This window comes from Oryzias latipes, chromosome 17 (assembly GCF_002234675.1).
Source record: "Oryzias latipes chromosome 17, ASM223467v1".
NCBI lineage: Eukaryota > Metazoa > Chordata > Actinopteri > Beloniformes > Adrianichthyidae > Oryzias > Oryzias latipes.
This window is the reverse complement of record NC_019875.2, coordinates 29,749,622-29,769,533: the sequence shown is the minus strand read 5'-3', so window position 1 is coordinate 29,769,533 and position 19,912 is coordinate 29,749,622. Positions and strand designations below refer to the sequence as shown.

The following is a 19,912-nucleotide window of genomic DNA, read 5'->3' as shown; positions in this document are numbered from 1 at the left end:
ACACACAAACCGTTTCACTGACCCGAACCGTCATGTCATCCTCGGGGTGTCGGTGCCGCTCCGTCCAGTCAGGGCATCACTTCATATCCACCCCCCCCTCCTCCCCCTCCTCCTGAACTTCAGCTGGAATCCTTTTGTCTTCACGCACAGAAATCAGGTCTGAGTCTCCTGCTGTCCGAGCGGACGCTCTCCCTCTTCAGCCCCGGCTTACCTGAGTCCCCCCTTCAGTCCTGTGGTGGCTGTGTGTGTGTGTGTGGAGGGGGGCGGGGGGGGATGCAGCCAAAGACACCCCCCCCCCCCCCCTGTTGCCATGCTAAAGCCGGTAACATTCAGCTAGCGCAGGAGACGCACAACCTGAATTCAAATGTGCCTCCAGCCTCTCAGCTCCTCCTTCCTCCCCCCTCCCTCCTCCCTCCATCTCTTCATCTCCTCCCTCCATCTGCCTCCTCATCTTCGTTTTCATCAGCCGCTCTGAGCGGATCTGCTGCTTCCTTTGTCCTCTTCGTCGTCCTTCATTTATTTCTGTCTCTGCAAACACTCACAACAACGTATGCAGCAGTTTAGTCTATAGACACACACACACACACGTTTATGCTTTTGTATTTTTTCAAAATTCTACCTTTCATGGATTCAAAAACTTCTAAAACAGAAAGTCTGCAGATCAGGAAAAACTGGAGTCACCTTTAACCATCTGTACAAACCCGTCTGCATCCTGACGTGCAAACGTTACACGACGACAGTCGCGTTTTACTGAACGTCCAACACGTTTTCTCCATCCAACCTTTACGTTCACATCCCTGAAGGATGTTTGCTGCTTTTGTAAACTTTGTTATACGGAAAAAGAAACGTTCTATACTGTTCTACAGGACAGACATTCAAATAATTAGTTGCGTTTTTTTTACTTTTAAAGACTTTTGCATTTCATCTCCATCTTATGTTTCACTTACCAAATCTAATTGAGCTAACTGAGGTTTAACACTTTGTATCTGATAATTAATAATAATAATAATAATAATAAAGAGACTAAATGCGTTATAGTCAAGTGATGGATGACGTGATGTTTTGTGTGTTTTTCCCGAGGTTAAGTGAGCACCTGAAAACGCGTGTTGCAAATGCAGTGAAAATGCAACATTTTTAAGTAAAAAAAACAAAACAATTATCTTTATTTTTCCACCTTTAAAAACTTAATTGGAGGTACTTTTTTACTGTTCACAGCAGAGCTGAAAAGGACTGTTTATGGTTCCAATGGAATCGTTTACATTCATCATTGCAATAAAATAGTCAAATGTAGCAAATAAAAGATAAATAAATACAGCTGGACACAAAGAAGAGCCTGAACTTTACGTTTAAACTCTAGATTATGTTCCACGCTGGGATTAGGATGAACCTTCGCAGGGCTTCAGTTCGATGTCTGGACCTCTAGAACATGCTGTGGCCTCTGAAGGGCGTCAGCCGGGTCAGCCATGTGAAGTAGACGTAGGACAGACACACCAGGAGGTTCTTCATGAGGTACAGCACCGGCGTGATGAAGCCGAACGCCGCCGTCAGAGCCAAACGGAGGACGAAGAACGGGAGGTCCTGCAGAACGACCCCCGCCAGAGGCAGCAGGCCGCTCTGAGGAGCGATGATGACCCGCAGAGCCGAGAGGAAGGTCAGGACGTAGACGGGGAACACCCACCCCGTGCCAAAGACTGACGGCTCTCCTGCTGACCTCAGCATCTCCACCGTGTCCAACCAGAAGAGGAAGCTCGCCATGAACACCTTCGCCCGGCCGTCCCGCCTCCACAGGACGCGCAGGGGCCCGGAGTAGGTCAAGGGTCGCCATGAGGAGGAGGAGGAGTACGGGTAAGACGTGGGGTAGGTGCGTGCGCTGAGAGGCGAAGGCCTGGATGAGTCGGCGTGCTCTGACCATCTGCCGCCGTTGCTGACCTCGCCCTGGACGCGGGCCGGCTCTTCCTGACCTCCATTGGCCGGCAGCTGCGCCGACACCGTGGTCACCCGCTCCAGGCGGGGGGGGACGGGGCCCGACGCGTCCCCGTCCGGGTCAAAGGTGTTGGCTGCAAAGATGGGAGGAGGCGTCAATCATCACCTGATGATGTCATCCCTTCCAGTTTAATCCGAGTTGATGGATTCTTCCTAATCTGCAGAAAGTCCTCATCAATATTTAAACGTTGAATTTCATAAAAATGTTATTTTGATCTTTTTTTGTATTTAAATCTGCTCACAATGTTTGTCTTCACTCGAAACAGATTTTCAGGGACAAATTATTTATTTTCTTTTACTCGGACAAAACTGACCAGATCTTTTCTTCAAATGTCTATCAGCTCATCTGCATCATAAATCTGCCTTCATTTAAAAAAAAGAACACGAAAATTCTTTTTTGACATGATACGATTGTATTTTATGAGAAATATTGTCAGATTAAAGATAATCTACCCAACGCATGCAGACCTTTACCTTTAATGATGTTTAGTTCAGTCAATTCATGATCTTTTCAAACTATGTTTCTAAAAACACAGCAGACAGTTAATGTGGTACAAATTAAAAAATATTCCTGAACACATTTAAACTCAGCATCAAAATCAAACGTCTCGCTCGTTTTCAAGAAAATAACTAAACCGTTTTTTGTCAAACACAATATTTAATAGATTGTTTCATGTATTGTATGTAAAAGTGCAAATATCCTTATGATTAAGAATACTTATCACAGCATAATTTATACGTCTGTGTGTGTTTTGTCTTTATTGTACTTAATGTCTTAGTTTTTCAGTCAAATCATTTTTATCCAAAGTCGGGTACATCTTTAAATGTACACTCACCTGCCACTTCATGAGGCACACCTGTCCAAATTCCCGCTAACACAAATTAGTATAGTACATATAATACTCGTGTAGTCGTGTAGACGTGTAGTCGTGTAGTCGTGTAGACGTGTAGACGTGTAGACGTGTAGTCGTGTAGACGTGTAGTCGTGTAGTCGTGTAGACGTGTAGTCGTGTAGTCGTGTAGACGTGTAGTCGTGTAGACGTGTAGTCGTGTAGACGTGTAGTCGTGTAGACGTGTAGTCTTGTAGTCGTGTAGACTAAGTCGTGTAGTCGTGTAGACGTGTAGTCGTGTAGACGTGTAGTCGTGTAGTCGTGTAGACGTGTAGTCGTGTAGACGTGTAGTCGTGTAGTCGTGTAGACGTGTAGTCGTGTAGACGTGTAGACGTGTAGTCGTGTAGACGTGTAGTCGTGTAGACGTGTAGTCGTGTAGTCGTGTAGACGTGTAGTCGTGTAGTCGTGTAGACGTGTAGTCGTGTAGACGTGTAGTCGTGTAGACGTGTAGTCGTGTAGACGTGTAGTCTTGTAGTCGTGTAGACTAAGTCGTGTAGTCGTGTAGACGTGTAGTCGTGTAGACGTGTAGTCGTGTAGTCGTGTAGTCGTGTAGACGTGTAGTCGTGTAGTCGTGTAGACGTGTAGTCGTGTAGTCGTGTAGACGTGTAGACGTGTAGTCGTGTAGACGTGTAGACGTGTAGACGTGTAGTCGTGTAGACGTGTAGTCGTGTAGACGTGTAGTCGTGTAGTCGTGTAGACGTGTAGACGTGTAGACGTGTAGTCGTGTAGACGTGTAGTCGTGTAGACGTGTAGTCGTGTAGTCGTGTAGACGTGTAGTCGTGTAGACGTGTAGTCGTGTAGACGTGTAGTCTTGTAGTCGTGTAGACTAAGTCGTGTAGTCGTGTAGACGTGTAGTCGTGTAGACGTGTAGTCGTGTAGTCGTGTAGACGTGTAGTCGTGTAGACGTGTAGTCGTGTAGACGTGTAGTCGTGTAGTCGTGTAGACGTGTAGTCGTGTAGACGTGTAGTCGTGTAGACGTGTAGTCGTGTAGTCGTGTAGACGTGTAGTCGTGTAGACGTGTAGTCGTGTAGACGTGTAGTCGTGTAGTCGTGTAGACGTGTAGTCGTGTAGTCGTGTAGTCGTGTAGACGTGTAGACGTGTAGACGTGTAGACGTGTAGTTGTGTAGACGTGTAGACATGTAGTCGTGTAGACGTGTAGACGTGTAGTTGTGTAGACGTGTAGACGTGTAGTCGTGTAGACGTGTAGACGTGTAGTCGTATAGACATGGTCCAGACGATCTGCTGCAGTTAAAATTAGCATCAGAACGAGGAAGAAAGGTGATTGAAGTGACTCTGAATGTGTCATGGTTGTTGGTGCCAGACGGGCTGGTCTGAGGATTTCAGAAACTGCTGATCTACTGGGATTTTCACCCACAACCATCTCAAGGGTTTACAGAGAATGTTCCCAAAAAGAGAAAATATCCAGCGAGCCTCAGTTCTGTGGGCAGAAAGACAACAGGAACTCAAAGAACCACTGGTTCCAACACGTCCAACCTGGAGGCAGATGGACAACAGCAGCAGAAGACCACACCACTCCTGTCCGCTAAGAACAGGAAACTGAGGCTACAATTCACACAGACTCTCCAAAACTCGACCATAGAAGATTGGATGGTAGGGTCAGAATTTGGCATCAAAAACATGGAAAGCATGGATCCATCTTGCCTTGTATCAACGGTTCAAGCTGGTGGTGCCATGGTGTAAGGATATTTTCTTGGCACACTTTAGACCCCTTAGTACCAACTGAGCATGGTTCCAACACCACAGCCTATATGGGTATTGCTGCTGACCGTGTCCATCCCTTTCTGACCACACCCTTTCTGATGCTACTTCCAGCAGTTTAAGGCACTGTGTCATTAAGCTGGAATCCTCTCAGACTGGTTTCTAGAACATGACAATGAGTTCTCTGGACTCAAACGGCCTCCACAGTCACCAGAACCCAATAGAGAACCTTTGGGATGCAGTGGACCGGGAGATTGGCATCGTGGATGTTCAGCCCAAACTCTCTGAGGAATGTTTCCAGAACTTTGTTGAATCGATGACACCAAGCATTAAGGCGGTTCTGAAGGCTAAAGGGGGTTCAACCCGGTCCTAGCAAGGTGGACCTGATAAAGTGACCAGTGAGTTTTTTTTTAATTCCTTGAAATCAACCAGCTCCAATTATTTTCAGGTTTGGTTTGAAGTCAGTCAGCACCTGGCCATCCTTACATTTTCCCATGAGCCTCCACGGGCGTATCCTCTCGATGACGTCCACACAGATGAGACAGAACAGCACCAAGGAAACGGGCAGCTCTGTGAACGGGTCACTGTAGAGTCCACTGTCCATCTGCACCTGCAGAGCCACCACAACAGCACAGTGGATCAGCACCAGGAACTGCTGTCCGACGTTACAAAGATTTGCAGTTTCTTCTTGACTGAGTCATTTAATCAACCTACGAGACTTTGTGGGTCTCTTTCTTTGAGTGTTCCGATTGAAAACTGGTTTCTGTTTTACTGCATCTTAGGGTGTCTTCAGACGGGGAAACCCGTTTGGTCCGGACCGAGTCCTGAAACCGTTCAAGAGGACTTTCCTGTTCCGGACCAAAGCGAGTAAACAAAGCCATGTGACTAAAGCTCACTTCACTCATTGGTCAGGAATTACGAGTGCATTCAAACTTTATACTCCGCTTATAGGTTTTGCACGTCTGTATCCACGTCAGGCTGGACCAGGAACCGCTTGGGTGTATTCAGACTGAAAGTTTGTACTGGATTATCGGAGGAAACGAACTGTTGGTCACTTGAAGCGTAGCACATGTGTCCGGTCTGAAACACAACTCTACGATTCATCAGGAATTTTTTCATGAACGCAGCCTGAATATGAGCAGGTTTGACCAACAAAACAAAATGTAAACGGACTTTCTTTAGGGTTCAGTCAATCATTTCAGCATTTGATTGAACATTTGTGAAAGAAGTTAAATTAGACGCTGTACTAAAGTTTTTGCAAATGTGTCTAACCAAAAGATCCTGCAGAATAGCCGAATAATGAGAGCAGGAAACATCGGATGTTTGACTTCACGTCATTAAAGTTTGCGTTTCGGTTCAGACACGGCGAGTTTTCTGACAGGAACATGATCCTCCCTGAGTTAATGACAAACCAGTCTTAACGGCGGGTTACTGAACAGCTCAGTTAGCGTCGTCTCGTGACATTTTTGTCTCTTCTTCCTCCATCATGGTGTCAAAGTCTTTTGCAGTTGAAGTTTTTCCCCCAAAATTCAAACAAATCTGAGAATTTTACTAATTTAGCTGAGAGAAGAAGATGCAGCAAAGTGTTGATGATGAAACACTTAAATGATTTTCCAGTTAACTCCTTATAAGCAGATTGGACTTCCTGTCAGAGAAAGTGTTTCATCTCACAATTCTGTCGTTTTTTAGTAACTTTGTTCCACAGAACTGCAAACATGCGTTTGTCTCAAGTCACTGAAGCGTGACAGAACAAACCACCACCACCATCATCATCATCAGCTGAGCTGCAAGCTCCGGATCTTTACCTTGAAGCCAGCTACGATGATGGCAAAACACGGTAGCGTGCACAGGAGCAGGTACGCCAGCGCCGTCGGCCTCCTGGACAGGGTGAGCAGAGAATGAAGAAGGCTGCGTTTTTTTAAGCACTTTAATCCTTCTACTATCACTAAAGAAGAGTTAGTGTCCACTAGATGTCCCTGAACTCACCACTGAGTTATCTCTGCGACGACCCTCCGCCTCTTCAGGGTCACGTACTTCAGCGGAGCCCACACCAGCAGGGTCACAGAGGTCACGTAGGCGATGGAGGCCGCCACCACCAGCCAGTAAGCCGTCTCGTCCCACCCCTTCGCCACACGGACGACCCGGGCGAACCTCTCCATGACGACAAAGAGGGGCACCACGACAGCGGCGAACTGCAGCCCCTCATACAAGAAGAGCTTGACCGTCTTCCCCGACGGCATGGTCGGCGAGCAGCCGGAGACGATCATCTCCTCCAGTCAGAGACGGGGAGGAGGCGGCGGGCGGCTGGACTCTGCTCGCTGAGCCTGCTTACTCTGCAGCCTGAGGCTTTTTACTGCTGGGGTCATGAAGTGGTCACGCGGGTCTTTTTTATGAGCCCAGAAAGAAAAGACATCCTATACTAGAATTTCAAGGAGAGAGCTCAACAGAACCGGATCAGAGGACTTGATCGGACATTTACGATGAAAACAATGTCCGATAAGAAAACACACAGAACACTTGCATACATAAAATTGTCCTGAAGTTTTTCGGTTTAAACTCTGCCAGAGAAAACCCAGAAACTGTGTTGACAACAGAAATGTCTGCCTCTAGTGGTGAAGAGGGAGAACGACAGGCAGGAACAAAAACACTAGTGTACAAAAAATTATTTTTATTAGCCCTTGTGCTATCCTATGACCCCCCCCCCCCTTCCATTGACGTGTTCTCCCTACCATGACAAAGGTGGATAAAGGTGGAAAGATTTCATGTAATCCATGGACACCAGTGAAGATCACAAACCATTGAAGAAAAAAGGTTCAGACCACTGTCTAGTGGGTCTAGATGACCCAACTCCCAATGGTAAAGTGCCTAGGATAGAACCAGGGTTACATCCATAACTGTATTCATATTTTAATTAGTTAAATTTCCTTCTGAAAAATAACCTTTTTGTAATTCCTGTATTTCACATTTTTGTGTTTAATTCAGTTTTTAAGCACTATTGAGGGAAATCTACAATTTCCAGCAAGTGTTAGAATGTAAATGATACATGAATTTAGTTGATTAAAAATGTACTTTCTTATGAAACAAATAAATGTAAAGGTTGCAATCCCTACATTTATTTATAAGTAATCAAATAATATACATGAAAAGGGAAGTGCAGTAAATTTGATGATGTGAAAACTTTTTTTTTGCTTCCATCACAACTTCTTATTTAATCTGTTCAGACAAATATACTTTAAAAATCAAATTAGCGCTTTTATAACAATGTTTTCTGGGATGGTCAGCAAACAGACGTTCAATAAAGACGGGAAACAGATCCATAGGTTCTCCTCTGTACATCTGGCCTACATTTATTGTGAATATTCGGGTTAAAAAGAAGACAAAACCAGGAGGGCAGACAACGGTTTACAACAACGGGGGCTTCAACTCAAAAAGGCAGCATCGGAACTTTTTACAAAATGAAATCTTTACATCCAAACTGCAGTCTATAGTGCTGAAATTACCCACAATGCTCCATTTGCACACAGAGCGATAATGAACTGACTCCTTGTGGTCCCAGAAAAACGAACATTTTCAGCGCGTTTCAAACGTCATGAAGGCAACAAAAAGATGACGACTATTCCTAACAAAAAAAACAACGATGTTAAAAAAAAAAAAAGGTTTGCACGCCGGAAATCTTGAAATGAGTGTGGTTTTATTAACTTAAGGCTGAGTGACGGTGACGAGAACAAATGAGAAACACATGAAGGTAAAAACGGCGTCACCAACAAATCATTAGTCAGCGTCCCACACAGTTTTAGGAAAATAAGAATAAAAAATGTTGAGAAAACTGCTCAACATTTGCTGAGAAGAAAGTTTTAAGACAAGAAAAAAATCAAAATCTCACCAAAAAAGACCTAAAATATAGAAAAAAGTACAAATTTACAGAAAATTAAGTCTTAAAATGATGAGAACTGAATCCAAATTTAATCAAAATAAATGCATTGAATTACAGTATGAGGAAAAAAAGTCACAATTTTAGTCAAATAAAGTTGTAAAATCATGAGAACAAGGTGGAAATTTTAGGAAAGTAATTTCATGAAATTACTTTCATAAAATTTCAAATGAGAATCAGATTTTTTTAAAACAAAGCAATAAAGAAAATTGACAATTTTACAAGAATAATGTCATAAAATCATGAGAACTATGTGGAAAGTTTTACTAAAGTCATAAGTTACGAGAAAAAAAGCTGCAATTTTTAAAAAGTGGAAATCTTACAAGAATAAAAGTTGTAAATTGAATATTTAAGGTCTTAAATTTAAGGAAAAAGTTGTTTTTCAAAATTAAATGTTGCATTTTGCTTTGATTTTATTTTTTGTGAAGATTTATTTTCATTTAATTACAAAATTATTTTTCAAACAGCACAACTTCTTTCTTGTAAAATTTCAAATTTTAAATGAGAAATGTATGATTTTTTTTGACAAATGTTGACTTCTCTTTAATAATTGTGCGATTATTCTCCTAAGTTTTTTACTTTCATGATTTTATGACTTTATTCTCGTAAATTTTCCTTTTTTATTTTTTTATTTTACAAGTTTAGCGTTTCTTATCTCTTGTACTTTTTACAATGTTTTTGTTTTTAGTGGGGGCCGCATTCCTCTGCCGTATCAAAGTCCTTCACGTCGTGCGCCTGAAAAGTAAAAAGCTTCATTTTTAAACTTCACAACAAGATCAAAGTGGAGCGGCTGACGGCGTGCGACCATCCGAACCGCCAGCACAGCTCCGCCTCATTTAAGGTAGACTTGGTTTTTCCACAGCTCAGGGACCGGACAGGAGGAAATGCATGAGGCGTTCAGTCAGTTCTCACTTTAACCTTTGACCCTACAGTACAACAAGCATGTATCAAACACACACAAACGTCCGTGTTCTCATGGGAGGGATTTAAATATACAGCTTAGATCATGAGAACATGGCAGCTCCTTCTCCAAACGTGATGCTGCTCCACTGAATAAATTAAGAGAGGAAACGCCAGTCTGGATGGAAGCGGGGCTCTAACCGTCCATGCCCCGCCCCCTTCGTCACCGTGTTGATCCGAAGCCCGCCGTCGGATGGCTGGCTGCTTCAGCGCCTCTCCAGTGCGGTTTCCATACAGATGTGCACGTGTTCCCTCCACAAAAACAAAGTGGCTGCAGTTTTCAAGACATCTACAGGTCGACTTCATTACACGGCAGCGGAAGCTTCATGGTTTCCGTCATGATGGTTTCTGGAACCGCGTTCGGTTCCGTTGTTGGGGTCTCTGCTGCTTTTCTTGGGAAGGAACAAATCAGTTTCATGTCACTCTTGATCAAACTGGGATGACGCTCCCGTCTGAAGTGGCGACCTGGTCATTTTACCGGAGTTTGAATCGTCAAACGGTCCTGAAATGTTTCTACGACCAACAGAGAGACTCAGCTCTAAACTTTAATAATAGTTTGGGTTTAGGTTCATTTCTTCAGGTCTTTACAGACAAATTATTTAAAATAATTAATAAAAATAAAAAGGTTTGCATCATTGTTCCTAAAGGAAAAGGTTAAGAAAGAAAGAGTGGTAGTGTTTTTGTGGATGACAGATTCAGGTTCTGTTCTGTCAGAACTTGGATCAGTCCAGCTGAGAGCAGCTTCTTCCAGAACATCTGAATCCATCAAAGCTTATTAAACGACCTCCTAAGAAACACTGAAGAGCCACAACGTTCATGCTCACGTCCAAAGGACACCACCCAGTTGGATGCGGCGTTTCCATGGAAACATCGCTGTGGCTGTTCAGTGTAGGTTAACCGGGTTCATTAAAGTGCAGCAGATGTCAGTGTCAGTCTACCCCGTTTGCAAACTAGAGACCACCCAGAAACTACCTTAGCCCAGATCTGTGCACGTGCCGCGGGGGACCTATAGCAGCGCCTTCTCCGAGTACGCGCCCTGCGGGAGGTCTGCAGGTGGCGCTATCCTGGTGGCTGGAGGGCCGCTGTAGTTGGCGGCGTGCGTCATGCCTGCGGGGGCGGCGCTGGCGGGGTTCGGGTACGTCTGAACGTCCGGCGGGGCCATGCTGCCCGGGGCGGCGGTGTAGACCGGCGGCTGGCCCATGTACATGTGGACGTCACTGCGGAGACGGCGGAGGGACACGTCAGACAAACGCCACATGGAAGGGCGGGAACAGCTGGAGTCTGCGTTCAGATGAAGTCAAAGGTCGTGAAAATCGGTTTCCTGCTCAGCTGTCAGGAAACGGGGCGCCCGGTCATCTGGTCAACTTTCGTCTCATGACTTTTTTACAGTAAAATGTGTTACTTTTTATAAAAATAGTTTCACAATGTTCTCATCTATATTCTTCTCTTTGGCCCTGAAACTCTGTTGTATTGTTAAAAAACAGAAGAAGTTTGGAGAGAGTGACTGATGATGAAATATCATGCAGGACTTTCTCTAACTTGTTTTTTATTCAAAAATGTAAAAAAAAAAAAAAAAAGAGGATTTCTTCTAGAAACAGTCACGTAAAGATTTTTCAGCTTCGTCACACAGTGAGGATTTAAATAAAGACCTGCAAACACAGACGAGGTCAAATAAATCTCTGCTAATGATTTGAAGTGAACCTTCTACTTTTGCCCCAAAAGAGGAGGAGCTACACCGGGGAAACTCACCCCGGACCGGGCTGAGCGGGGATGGGGGCTCCAGCAGGAAGCTGCTCCAGAGGAACCGCGTAGCCCTGCACCCCCGTGCTGCCCATGGCATAAGAGCCGGACCCAGGCTGACCGGGGTAGACCTGCAGTCAGAGGCGAAGGGCTCATGAGCCGTGGCAGAACCAGGAGGCAAACACCAGCTGACAGGAAGCCCCTCTGTCCAAACAGGAAGTGAACGACCCGGCGGAGTCACCTGCTGTGTGGCGCCGGCAGGCTGCTGCTGCTGCATGTAGTACTGCGGGCTCTGCAGCTTGGCGTACATGTTGTAGACGGGATCTTCATTCATCAGCTTCGCATACAAAGACAGAGCTTCCATCACCTTCACGTTCAGGTCCGACAGCTCCGAGTGTTTCCTGACGACGACACAACCAGACGGTGAAAACCTTCCCGAAAGCACGTCGTTCCAACACGCTGAGACGGGCTGGCGTACCTGTCTATGTCCTCCAGCTTCTGGTCAATGAGAGGTCCCATCTGATTACAAGCACCTGGAAGAAAAAAGAACAGCACGCCGGTTTCTTCTGCAGTTTCCCCCCAAACACCCCCACAGCTCTCCATCCTCCGCTCTGCTGACCTTCCAGCTGCAGCAGCTCCACGCTGTCGGACTGGTTGTCTGTCGGGTCGGCGCTCTGGATCATCTGCAGCAGCTGGTCCATTTTGTCCTGTGGAGAGGCGCAGAGGTCAGGTTGAGGCCTGCGGCGGCGAGAACGAGGAGGAGGAGTCCCTCGCTCTGACCTCGTCTATGAAGACGGGCTCCTGCTGGGGCTCGATGGTCTCCACCTGGATCTCCTCACTGAACTGCACCGACTTCTTCTCCATTTTCACTGAAGGGACAAAGACGAAGAGGACGGATTCAAGCGGGTGAGACGTGGAAGGTTCCAGCAGAGAGGAGCGGCAGGCGCTTTACTGAATCCGTACGAAGACGAAGAAACCTTTGCAGCAGCAAATCCATGAAAAACCTTCCTGTGATGTTTGCATCCCAGCATAAACGGATGTGTTCACAGATAAAGCTGCTCAATAAATCCAAATGAATCATCAATCTAATGGGTTGAATGCTATGAACTCATTGTTTTCCTGTTTCTCTTTCTTCATTATAGTCCCTTGCTCCATTTTTCAGCTATTTCAACCATTCAACTGTTCAAATGTTCAGCTCTTTCAGCTTTTTCCAGCTCTGACTTTTGGTCCTTCAGATCCTTGAACTCTTTAAGATATTCCAGGATTCCCATTGAAATACCTGGGGAATCCTTGGAAACCTTTGCTTCTTTCAACCATTATAACTTCAACATACTTTTAGCTAGAGACGCCATCCAAAGTACAAATTAATCACAAGACTTTAAACTGATTCCGATTTTTAAAATACGTTTTCGTTTTTGAAATATGAACCTTTCTTTGGTACTTTTGTTTCAGAGCTTCCCATTCTGGCATTCGTTCAGCTAGAGACGCCATTAAAACGTTCAAATGCTCACAAGGCTTTGAACTACAACATATTTTAGTTTGGTGATTAGGAAATTTACAGTTTTCTTCCCAAATTGACTACAAACTTTGAAGCTCGCTGGTTCGATACCCGGCACTGGAAATTTTCACAAACATATTTTTTGTTTTTGTGCTTTTTTCACTTAATTTAAAGTCAACTTTGATCATTTCTTCATTTTTTTTGCCAATTGTTACCCTTTAGGTTTCATTCAGCAACACAGCATTCAACCTGGCATTCTGGAAATGCAGCTCCCTCTAGTGTAAGTTATGTTGCAGTGAAATGGAGACGGCGTGCAGCGTTCCTTTGTTTATCACAGGAGTTACGTTGGAAAAATAACTTCTTTAAACTCTCAAATTCCAAACCTTCATAGAAAAATAAGTCCAGGATTATAAAATGAAAACAAAGATCCGATCGCGATCAAAGATTGATGTAGATTTGGCAAAGTGGCGTGACACACATCACCTGAGGAGGTCAACAGCCAATCAGGATGCAGAACACGATGCAGTGCAAAAACAAAAGCATGTGAAATCTGCCAAAGGTGAACTGCGATAGAGCGAATGACAACTTTGTTTCTTGTTTTGCCATTTGTTCATGTATTGCAGGTCGTGTCATTATTGCAGTATTGATCACTAATGTTATACGCTGTAAGTGCAGCTCCAGTGCAAACAGATTCCTCTTTCTGGAAGAAAATAGTCAGAAAGATGAATTTGTGGAGAATCCATGGTTTCCCTTAACTATCAATGACAGAAACTCCAGGAGGAAAAACAGTTTCATTGCTGATGTTCTTCACTCTGCGTTGCAGTTAAAGTCCCTCTCTGATCATCTTTTGATCGATTGTAAAGCGTTCCCGGTGGTCTTTTAATCACGATTTGTAGCCCATATCTAAAAGCCGGTGTCGTTTTCTAGGACGTAGTTTCTGCAGAGTGGCAGGAACTATGTCCAACCCCGACCTAACATTATCGGCGAGCAATATGGGAGCTATCCAGCCGTACCGGTTGGAGCCAGATGCCAGCTCAGACGAGGAAGATGAGGATTCCTCGTCTGCAGGTGGATGGATGGGAATGGAGCAGAGCTTATTGCTCCTGATTCACACCGATTTCAGTATAGAAATACCAAAAAAATGTCATTTTTATCGGAACTTTCTTAGAATATGTCCTTCATCAACCGAACAATGAGCCTTGATTTTTCATTGGAGTGGGACTTAAATGACTCCATATGTTTAGAAATGATTTTCCTGCCGACTACACAAAAACAATCCTAAGGATGTGGGTCTGGGGGGTGGGGTGGGGGTTTCACTCACTCATCTCAGGCTCAGCACTGAGGTCTGCAGTCACAAAGTTGGAGGGGAACAAGCCGATTCCCTGGTACGTTTCCCCTTTCCACCAGTTGGGGTCACTAGGGGTCAAACAGCAGGAATGCAGAGTAAAACACTCGTTTTCATATTAATTCATTTCTTAAAAAGAAAGTTAAAAGTGAAAATGCCCAGCATTTTTCTAGACCTACAGGTGAAGGTGACACATCGTCTCTACGGTTTACCTGTCGTCCAAAATAGTGATGATCTCTCCAGACTTGAAGGTCAGCTCGTTGTCCTCCGCCGCCTCGAAGTCGTAGATGGCTCGCACTTTCCTGCCGTCAGACTTGTGAGAGGAAACCAAGCTGGAGGCGTTTGGGTAAAGGCTCGCCAGCGGCTGCTGACGCTGCTCTTTCAACGACAGCTCGATGGCTGCAACGACATCGCGGAGCGGCTTTTAGAGCCTCTATTTACATAGAAGACGTTCTGCTGCAGTATTTAGCACAATTATTTGACACAATTATTCCATTTAAGTAGGGATTTAATCCTCCAAATCAAGATCTTCACCTTTGGCCAGGTCTTCTTCCTCTTTTTTGTTTGTTGACGTGGCGGGATCCTTCGCCACCAACGCCGGGCTGGCTTTTGCCTGCTCAGCAGCCTGAAAAAAGCTTCCATTTAATTCTCTTTTCGACAAATGATGACTTAGAAACACTCATTTCAATCCAATTCACCTTTTAAAAAGAGAGGAGACGGCAGAAAAAGGTTTTTTAAAAGCCGTCTGGACTTAGTTAACTTATTTTTTAAACTTTGGAAGCCCCCACAAAGACGATAAAAGCCAAAAACCTACTAGACCTGACAGACCTGGGACCCCACAATGGGGAAAGTGACGCCCTGCTCTCGCAGATTCTTGATCATGGCTGAAATCAGGCTGAGTTGGGGATCGTTGCGGAAATCTTCGGCCCACTCCACCATCAGGGCCTTCAGCTTCTCGCACACCTTTGGGTGACCCTGCAGACGCAAACGCAACAGCGTCAATAACCCCCGTGGCGAGCTGCAGCCTCACAGAAACAACGCTGACGGGAGCAGATACCTTGTTGAGGACGTTACTGACTTCACTGGCAAACTCCCTGGAGCACACCTCCAGATGGAAAATTTTGCCGCAGTTGGAGACACAAGCGCCGAGAAGCTGCCAAGACAAAGCCGAGCCCCCGTTTATGCCAGGACATCTTAAAAATACACATCGTTTGGTCTAAAACGGGAATTTATTGCCATTTAGGACATCCAATTTAATTTCTCTGGAAATAAAGTTAACTCGCTGACGTTTTTGGTTTTCGTTAAGCCAAGATTCTCCTGACGCCGAGTTCAGCTGAGGTTGAACACATTTGTGGACAGTAGTGGAGCCAGTGAGGGACATTTATTAAAAAAAAAATAGTGAATTTTGCTAAATGCTGTAATTTAACTTAAGGGGGAACCTACAGAATAGGGTTAAATTGAATTAATTTCAGCAATAAAAACAATAAAAAATAAATATTATTGTCAAATAGAGTTTGATTAATAGCTTTTCCAGGGGATGGGAAGAAGGAAATTTATATAATCCCACCCCACATAATGGAGCAAGTTCTTTCCTTTAGTTCAGGGGATAAATCCGTATTTTAAGTAGGACTCCTGATACTGTCTTTGTTTTTTTGGAAGTGGAAGGCTCTTCTTCTGTCTGCTGGCCTCACCTTTTCCCTTTGGCAAAGAAACTTTCCAAAGACGTTTGTTTTTTATTCATTTTGCTAGTTCCTGGGTTTTATTTTAGCGGTATTCTATCACCTGACCGAGACGAGTGAATTGGCCTCCATCAAGAGTGACATAGACGGATGCAACAGAAAATCTGGCAGTTTTTCAAAATAAAACATTTTTCAGATTCCGAAATAAATAAAACAGAAGTAATACGAGTTATTTATTCTTTCTGTGCGTCTCGGTACCAAACGACCCATGGACCGGTACCGGCCCCTGGTCCGGGGATTGGGGACCACTGCGCTACAACATGTTTAAAACTAAAAATACAAGTGAATGTCTGCATTTGATGTAATTCCAACACTTTTAAAGTACAATAAATATGTGGATTCTTTTTAATAATATTGTTATGCTGTTGCTAATAAATGATGAGTATTTGTTAACATTAATGTGGTGCTGCATGGTGGTTCTGCTGATGGTCCAGTCTGGTTGATATGTGGTGAGTTTCAGCTTCATGAAGGCGCAGAGACTTTCATCCGTTTAACGTGATCGTAGGTCTGAATGTTCTTTAGATGTGAGACAGACTGCACACGTAGAGCCAAACACGCACTCACACGCTGCAGTATGTGACGGGCAGCGTGTTCTAAGTTATGACAATCTGCGCGTTTCACCTCGCTGCCTGTGCCCACTACCCCTTCCCCTTTCCACCTCACACATCGGCAATTCGCTGGTTCCCGGCTGGTACAAACTCTGTGAAATAATAGATAATAGTAAACTCATAGTGACGCACATTTTTTTTCTCCAAGCACCGCTACTACTGCACGCCCCTCTGGCATCGCATCGCGCCCGTGAAGGACTGGTCTAATGAAAAAAAAAGATTTTAGAATTAAAGATTTGTCTGCGAGTTAGATGTGGCCATCAAAAGAGCCATGTATGGCTCGCGAGCCCTGAACTAAAGGAAGGAACTTGCCCCATCATGTGGGGTGGGATATTATAAATTTCCTTCTTCACACCCCCTGTAAAAGCTATTAATCAAACTCTATTTGACAATAATATGTATTTTTATTGTTTTTATTGCTGAAATTGATTGAATTAAACCGAGGAATCACTGTGACGACAGAGTGAAGTTGAGAAAAGAGGCTACAGGAAGTGGGGTTTCAGCCACACAGACTGAAGCTTTTAATTAGGGCGTCAGGAAACGGAACTTTTTGAGAAAACCCATCATACCCATAATTTCAAGAATGATTCTGAAACTTTGTGTAGATTTTCTCAAACTTAAAGTCTCTCTTTGGTGGCACAAACAAACTTTATCCACAAGCAAGTTTTGTCGAACAGGCAGAACAGCACAAACTGGATGAGAGTCCACACGTTTCCCTCCACAGCTGTTCACTGTAAAAAGAAGAAAAAGGATGTTTTCCATCCACTTACTGTCAGGGCTTGCATAGCAACGTGGGGGTCCTTATGGTTCACTCTCCTCATGACAGAACGGAGGCATTCTTTAGGACTGTTGCAAAGAAAGAAATGTCAAATTAATCAAAAGAGGAGTGACATCTCAAACGCATGATGATGAAAGTGTGCTGGAGCTTTAGGACAGCAGAAGGAAGCAGGTTACCCTGTGCGGGACTGCCCGATCTTATCACATATGTCCAGGATGAGGCCCCAGTCCTCGGCCGTGTTCATCTCACTGGTGGCTTTCTCTGCAGAGGACGCAGAAAAAACAAACGTCTGTTCGCCGAAGAGCAGCAACAACGCAGAAGGAGAGGAGAGAACGTCACAGAGACAGGCTGGTTGGGCAAAGGCTCTTCCTAATACTTCAGTTTTTAAAGACAGACTCTGGTCACCTTTTGATTTGTTGTCAACGTGTTCCCAGTGGTCTTTTCATTCTAAATTATGCCGTTTTTAGCCAAATTTTGAAAACGTGTCGTTTTTCGAGGACATAATTTCTGCAGAGCGGCAGGAGTTCATCAAAACTTCACCTCTGAGTTGTGGGCGGGACCTCTCTGTTTACACACTCCCCCACTAGCTTACAGCCCCAACCTAACATTGGTGAGCAACATCAGATCTATCCGGCCGTCCAGTTCTGATCCAGATTCCAGCTCAGGCCAGGAAAACAGAGGCGTCCATGGATCCGTTGGTCTGCAGGTGGAGGATCAGAAAGGGGCGGAGCAGAGGTTGTCCTTTTCTACGTCACCATTTTCTTCGTCGCCTTCCTGATTCACAACGATGTGAATAAAGAAATACTCAGGAGTTCAGTTTTCAATAAAGTGGGTCTTTAAAGAGTCTGTGGAAACAGCTAGTCTGTAAAACAAATCGCCAATATTTTATATGTTGAATTGAGCAAAGTCATGTGACCATCCAGTGTCTAGAATGTTCTAAGAATGTTCCCTTTGGATGAACTTTAGGAAACTAACATGTGAATGGATTTGACATTCATTCTAGTTTACTTGTTGGTTTGGACACAGATTTCATTTCCACTTGATGATCTGGAAGAAATCCAAGAATCTGGAAAACTGTTCAGTAGCAGGAATTTCTGTCTGAGTCTCACTGCTGGAAGTTTGGATCAAGAGGATCTGGATCCACTTTAGGACAGAGGATCTGGATCCACTTTAGGTCAGAGGATCTGAACGTTCAGAATAAACCGAGATCGACTATCGGATTGTGTCGTCAACAAATTATGATTAGAATCAAATCGTTGGAAAAGGAATTATGATAAATGTTAGACCTGCACAATAAATCGTAATAAATGGTTACCTTAAATGTGCTAAAACAATCTTATGGCGGCTTCAGGTATTTAACGAATCAAATAAATTCATTTATGCATCTGACCAATCAGATTGACGCCTTCACGTTGTTGACCAATCGGATGGAGCTCTTTTATTAATTTGTTTATTTTGCAGCTCTTTTGTTAGACAAAAGGTCATTTGGAGATTAATAGAAGTCATGTTGACTCTTATTTAAACTAAACTGTTGCAGTGAAATGGAAATGTTGTGGCTTGTTTTGTTATTTGTTTATATACTGCAAGGTAGCCCGTCATCGCGATATTGATTATAAATACCGCGAGATTTCGTGCAGCCCAAATAAATGTCTTTTTTGTGATTGTTTCACTTTTGGTTCTTTAAGAAACAGATTGTGTTTATCTTGAGTGAGAAGAAGCAAAGAATTAAAGAAATGATGTGTATATATCCTGCAACGGCATCAGGCTGAGGCTCCAACACGCCCATGACGAGATTTAGCAGATTATTAGCATGAACTGCTGCTCAGTCACTGAGGGGGCGAAGCCTGAATTGAGCTGTGTTGAAACTAAGTACTTTGTACGATTCTGCTCACTGAAGACAGACTAACGAGGTTGTTTCACCTGCCCGACAGAAAGAAAGAAAAAACAATCACGAGTCTGCGGTTTAAGCATCTCCCCCGAGGCTGCTTTCTTCTGTCAGGAGCATCAGTTAGCAAACACGCCGGAGGAAAACACCGGATTGAGGCTGATGATGACAGCCCCCAACCCCGCCTATTCACACCCACCACGTCCAGAAGCATGAAACGACTACATAACCGAGAATATTTCACGTTTGAGGTCATTTAATGATTCGTTCTGTTGTCATATAGTCTTAGATGAAAGGCTGCGATGACTCAAACAAAGCTAGCTGGTACATGCTAACCGCTAACTCGCTCCAGAATTAGCCTCCGTCCGTGAAAACTCACCGACATCTTGGTCAAAAGGGTTGGTGGTGAAGAGAGGCATCGCTGATGTTTCGGCAGCGCCTTCTCCGGATACTTGTCTCCCCTCGTTTCTTTATTTCACCGAAAAAATGGCATAGTAACGGGAACCTGATGGGTGTCGCTAGCTGACTGTTTTCTACATAGTCACTGCAACAAGCGAGGCATGCTGGGTAATTGAAGATAATCGCGTTTTCAAAAGTCTTCGGTTATGCCCCTCCAGGAACGATGTTCAATTCTAACAATTCTCGATTCCTACACGTGAACCATAAAACAGAAACGAAACGAACCCGTTAAACACACACTTTAGTCAGCTTAGACAGACATGATGTCATCGTCAGGTGGTCACATGACGTGTGATATGACGTGGAGGAAACCAGTTCACACTAAAGGTTTCACAAACATTTGGACTGAAATATTTCTCAGAACAAGAATATATTTT

General features: G+C 44.2%; 2 protein-coding genes across 2 annotated transcripts; both read right to left on the bottom strand.

Annotated features, from left to right (window-relative positions):
* Positions 1-1,131: 1,131 nt before the first annotated feature.
* LOC101163033 (transmembrane protein 236) lies at positions 1,132-7,243 on the bottom strand. The gene is made up of 4 exons (XM_011487076.3): positions 6,579-7,243; positions 6,398-6,470; positions 5,079-5,202; positions 1,132-2,057 (listed from the first exon to the last, which is right to left on the bottom strand). Exons 1-4 carry the CDS (start codon positions 6,857-6,859, stop codon positions 1,420-1,422), a joined length of 1,116 nt encoding a protein of 371 aa, XP_011485378.2. The 5' UTR covers positions 6,860-7,243; the 3' UTR covers positions 1,132-1,419.
* A 664-nt stretch (positions 7,244-7,907) lies between these two features.
* Positions 7,908-19,824, bottom strand: stam (signal transducing adaptor molecule). The gene is made up of 14 exons (XM_004079516.4): positions 19,456-19,824; positions 17,368-17,452; positions 17,184-17,259; positions 15,124-15,219; positions 14,895-15,041; positions 14,601-14,691; positions 14,279-14,465; positions 14,043-14,137; positions 12,004-12,092; positions 11,843-11,930; positions 11,702-11,756; positions 11,465-11,624; positions 11,233-11,354; positions 7,908-10,700 (listed from the first exon to the last, which is right to left on the bottom strand). Exons 1-14 carry the CDS (start codon positions 19,493-19,495, stop codon positions 10,490-10,492), a joined length of 1,542 nt encoding a protein of 513 aa, XP_004079564.1. The 5' UTR covers positions 19,496-19,824; the 3' UTR covers positions 7,908-10,489.
* Between the last annotated feature and the right edge of the window lie 88 nt (positions 19,825-19,912).

Coding starts and splice junctions, on each gene's coding strand:
- LOC101163033 (XM_011487076.3), bottom strand. CDS start 6,859: ATGATCGTCTCCGGCTGCTCGCCGACCATGCCGTCGGGGAAGACGGTC. Junction 6,471..6,578: donor GTCGCAGAGATAACTCAGTG/GTGAGTTCAGGG, acceptor CACCCTGTCCAG/GAGGCCGACGGCGCTGGCGT. Junction 2,058..5,078: donor GTGGAGGCTCATGGGAAAAT/GTAAGGATGGCC, acceptor CCATCTTTGCAG/CCAACACCTTTGACCCGGAC.
- stam (XM_004079516.4), bottom strand. CDS start 19,495: ATGCCTCTCTTCACCACCAACCCTTTTGACCAAGATGTCG. Junction 17,453..19,455: donor CCCTTTTGACCAAGATGTCG/GTGAGTTTTCAC, acceptor CGTCCTCTGCAG/AGAAAGCCACCAGTGAGATG. Junction 17,260..17,367: donor ATCGGGCAGTCCCGCACAGG/GTAACCTGCTTC, acceptor TCTTTGCAACAG/TCCTAAAGAATGCCTCCGTT.